Source organism: Acanthisitta chloris, unplaced genomic scaffold (assembly GCF_000695815.1).
Source record: "Acanthisitta chloris isolate BGI_N310 unplaced genomic scaffold, ASM69581v1 scaffold17282, whole genome shotgun sequence".
Classification (NCBI taxonomy): Eukaryota; Metazoa; Chordata; class Aves; order Passeriformes; family Acanthisittidae; genus Acanthisitta; species Acanthisitta chloris.
In genome coordinates this window covers 22,475-26,773 of record NW_008658961.1, presented here as the reverse complement: position 1 = coordinate 26,773, position 4,299 = coordinate 22,475, and the positions used below count along the sequence as shown (strand labels likewise).

The 4,299-nt window shown below is 55.1% G+C and overlaps 1 protein-coding gene across 1 annotated transcript in view; it reads left to right on the top strand.

The window, feature by feature from the left end:
• Positions 1-938: 938 nt before the first annotated feature.
• Positions 939-4,299, top strand: part of SPATA20 (spermatogenesis associated 20) — a 9,790-nt gene continuing 6,429 nt past the window's right edge. The window contains exons 1-10 of the mRNA XM_009069215.1: positions 939-1,039; positions 1,277-1,341; positions 1,695-1,849; positions 2,072-2,215; positions 2,452-2,653; positions 2,752-2,882; positions 2,981-3,085; positions 3,595-3,669; positions 3,882-4,094; positions 4,252-4,294. Coding sequence (XP_009067463.1) covers positions 939-1,039; positions 1,277-1,341; positions 1,695-1,849; positions 2,072-2,215; positions 2,452-2,653; positions 2,752-2,882; positions 2,981-3,085; positions 3,595-3,669; positions 3,882-4,094; positions 4,252-4,294 — 1,234 coding nt within the window. The remainder of the gene's footprint in view (positions 1,040-1,276; positions 1,342-1,694; positions 1,850-2,071; positions 2,216-2,451; positions 2,654-2,751; positions 2,883-2,980; positions 3,086-3,594; positions 3,670-3,881; positions 4,095-4,251; positions 4,295-4,299) is intronic.

Here is a 4,299-nt window from a genome sequence, read left to right as displayed (position 1 = left end):
TCCCCACCACCCCCGCAATCCTCTCCGCACGCCTCCTAAAGCCTTTCCGCACCCTGACGCCTCTCCTGCATTCCTCAGCATCCTCCCCGCATCCCTGCGACCCCTGCGTAGCTTCACCTGCTGTTCGCACTTCCTGCACCACTCTCCCACCTCCTCCTGCATCTCTGGACTCCCTTCTGCATCCCTGCGCTGCTTCCTGCATCCCTGCACCTCGTCCTGCATCTCCAACTTCCTTCTGCAATCCTGTACTCTCCTGCATCCCTGCACTTCCTCCTGCATTCCCGCACCTCTTCCTGAATCCTTGCACTCCCTCCTGCATCCCTGCACCCCTTCCTGCATCCCCGTGCCCCAGCCTTGCATCTGCTCCTCAGCAGCAGAGAGATCTCTCTGGTCCCCTCCTGCCCCTCACTCCCCTCACCGTGAAGAGCCTGTGCCCCCCTGCCCACACCTGGAGCCACCCACCCATGGAAGGAGATTTTCCTCTTTTCAAGGGATGTTCCTCTCTGAGGACACACAGGTCAAGGCCCACAGGTGCAGCTCCCACACCCACAGCTGTCGGGTGTGCCCCCAGAGTGTGCTGGTGGGGGGTAGCCCTGGGGATGGCATTCCCCCACCATGGCTGTGCTGGAGAACAACCTTACCTGAGCCTCCAGTGAGTGGGGAGGACTTTGTAGGAGCCTGGAGGGGGATGGAGGTGAACTGAGCCCTAGCAGAGCCACCCAGGACTGGGGCTGAGAGTGGTTCCCCTGGCATGGGGAGTGAGTAGCAGGGAGCAGCACCCCATCCCAGGGCTGTGCTGGGCACCGCAGGAGCTGGGGTGATGGTGCTGGTATGGGCCATCACAGCTCTCTCCAGAGGCTGTGCCTTGCTGTGGAGAGCAGGGAACCCATGAGGCTGTTTGGCATCACAGGTGCACGTTTCTAACGGGGATTGCAGCCATGGCCACGGTGGGGACACCCAGCGCCCCTCGTCACACCAACCGCCTGATTAACGAGAAGTCCCCGTACCTCCTGCAGCACGCCCACAACCCTGTGGATTGGTAAGAGCTATGGGAGCCTTTCCCTCTCCTCCTCCTCCTCTCCTTGTGTTCGTGGGGCTGAGAGACTCACTGCCATGGAAGCAATGCCAGGCAAAGCCCCCATGGCCTAAGGGTCCACATTCCTGAGCCAGCTGTGCTCCAGCTGTCCTAACTGCACTCACCAGGCAGTAGTTTGAGAGGAGCCTGGGTCCTGGCAACAGGAACACCTGAAGCTTCTCTCTCGTCTTCCCCCCACAGGTTCCCTTGGGGTCAGGAAGCCTTTGAAAAAGCAAAGCAAGAAAACAAGCTGATATTCCTGTCAGGTAACCAAAAACAAGACTTATTTCATGTCCCCATGTGTTGTTCAGTACATGATCAGATAAGCTGGGCTGCATCCCAAGCTGATGTGTGAGTAACCATGTAGGTAGTGATGAACACTAAGCAAGAGAGGTCTATGTGCTGGAACATCTCTCTCCAAAAATTGGCTCATCAAGATTCAGAGTTCTCTTAGGAATAAGAGCTGGAGAGCCCAGGAGGCCTTTCTCCTCCTTCTCTTCCCCAGGGGGGCAGCAGCTGTTGCCCATAGTGGGGTTCCCCATCTGTGAGTGATCTCTCCATCACACATGTTCTTCTCCCTGCAGAGGAACATTCCTCACTCAGTTGAGCTTGTTTTCAGTTGGCTACTCCACCTGCCACTGGTGCCATGTGATGGAGGAGGAGTCCTTCAAGAGCAAGGAGATCGGGGAGATCATGAACAAGCACTTTGTGTGCATCAAAGTAGATCGTGAGGAGCGGCCAGATGTGGACAAAGTGTACATGACCTTCGTGCAGGTGAGGGAAGCACGAGCAGGGAGGCTTTGGCTCCCTCAGGTTGAGGTTCATGGTCATGTTCCTCAGGCAAGAGGAACCAGTATGTGGGGTGGTCTGGATGGGGCCACGCAGGATCATGAGGGTGGAAAGAAGCACACATCTGTCTTCTTGGATGTGCTGGAGGGGTGCAGAGCAGAAGTTGCCTCTTGTGTGACTTTGGTGCACCTGTGATCTGTCTTTCAGGCCACCAGCGGTAGAGGTGGCTGGCCCATGAGCGTCTGGCTGACCCCAGACCTCAAGCCCTTTGCTGGGGGGACATACTTCCCTCCTGAGGATGGAGTTCATCACGTTGGCTTCCGGACTGTGCTACTCCGGATCGCAGAGCAGGTGCCAAAGGGGCTGTGGGGAAATTGGTCTGGGCTTGAAGAGTGACTGAGTTAGGAGATACAGTCATGAGGAGGAGTAGCCCAGAGGACATGTCAGAGATTTGGCTGGGTTAGCGGTGGATTTGAGCTGATCTGGGGAGGGGGATCAAGAATTGGAGATGCAGTTTGGACTGGTGCAAGGCTGGCAACAGAAAGAGAGACAAAACCATGGAAAAACTATCTCCTTTTGCATCTTAGTGGGAGGAGAACAAAGATGCCCTGTTGGAGAGCAGCCAGAGGATCCTGGAAGCATTGAGACACACATCTGAGATCCATACACAAGGCCAGGGATCACCCCCATCATCCAAAGAGGTGATGGACACCTGTTTCCAGCAGCTCTCCAAATCCTATGATGAGGAGTATGGTGGCTTTTCCAAATCCCCCAAGTTCCCCACCCCAGGTCAGTCTGGCCTCTGCTGTTGAGCCCTGCCATGGGGCAGGCAGTGCTGTGGGGGCAGAGCCCACCCCACAGCCTCCCACTTTTTCCCTGTATTTCAGTGAATTTGAATTTCCTGTTCACATACTGGGCCCTGCACCGAACAACTCCAGAGGGTGCCAAGGCACTGCAGATGGCTCTGCATACCCTCAAGATGATGGCCCATGGAGGCATTCATGACCATGTTGGTCAGGTAGGAGGAAGACCTTGGGGGTAAACTTCCCAGGACATGTGGGGTGGAAGTGTGGGGTGGAAATGTGGAGTAGAAACATGTCCATGTGGTCTTTGCAGGGGTTTCACCGCTACTCCACCGACCAGCACTGGCATGTCCCTCACTTTGAGAAGATGCTGTATGACCAGGGGCAGCTGGCAGTTGTGTACAGCAGAGCGTTTCAGGTACACCTGTAGCATCCTTCTGCGGGGGGCAGCACTCATCCTGGCTGGGGAGGGCTGGCTTGGTTCGGGGAGAAGCTTCAGAACTTGTTCTCTGAGATGTTAACCATCCCGTGAGCATGGAGAAATCCCATGCTTCCCTTTATCTACTGGTGTTCATCCAGAAACAGTGCACAAACCCATGATGGTGTACCCCCAGGGTTTGGAATGTAATGGGGAGGGAACAGCCTTTGAGCTGGTCTTTGCTAGTCAGCAAACACATGCTGCTGCCTCTGACCTTGGTGTAACTCCAGGGTTGCTCTCCACTGCCCTTAGAATATCAGTGTCCACTGATAGTGGATTTCTATTGGAGGTCTTACTCTGAATCCATCCTACGTTTAAAATCCCTGGACTTTCAGATGTGACTCCCCTCTTTTGCTGACTCTTTAAATCAGAATCTCTTATTATGTCTTGCTGTGTCTCTTGTCTTCCCCGTGCCCCTTGTACTGATGTGTACCCTGTGCCTCCCACAGATCTCTGGCGATGAATTCTTTGCTGATGTCACTCGAGACATTCTGCTCTATGTCTCACGAGACCTGAGTGACCAGGTGGGTTGTTCCTTGAGCTGGGCCAAAAGGTGGCACTTACCCTCTCCTGGGATGTGGTTCAGGGCTGTTTTTCCCTCCCTCTCTGCCCAGCTGAGCTAAATGTGGGGCACTGCTGTGGCTTGCTGGCTGGACTGCCAGCCCAGCAGTGATGGGAAGCTGACTGAAGGTGCTGTCCTGGTAGCTGAAGGGTCTCTCTGTTCCTCTTTTCCCAGACAGGAGGTTTCTATAGTGCAGAAGATGCAGATTCCTACCCAACCACCACATCTGGAGAGAAGCGAGAAGGAGCTTTCTGTGTGTGGACAGCTGAGGAGATCTCGGCTCTTCTCCCTGACCCTGTCGAGGGGGCCACAGAGGGCATGACTCTGGGAGATGTTTTCATGCACCACTACGGAGTGGAAAAGACTGGAAACGTGGACCCCATGAAGGTGAGGGAGAGCAAAGACTTGCCTGGTACTAAGATCACTGGTGGAGGAACCACACCCCTAGGCATGGAAGAGATGGCAGAACAACCCCAAAGCACATGTGGTCCAACATCTCCTCAGCCTGACGGTGTTCATAGAATGCATCTCTCTCTCCCTTCAGGACCCCCATCAGGAGCTGAAGGGCAAGAATGTCCTCATTGCCCGTAGC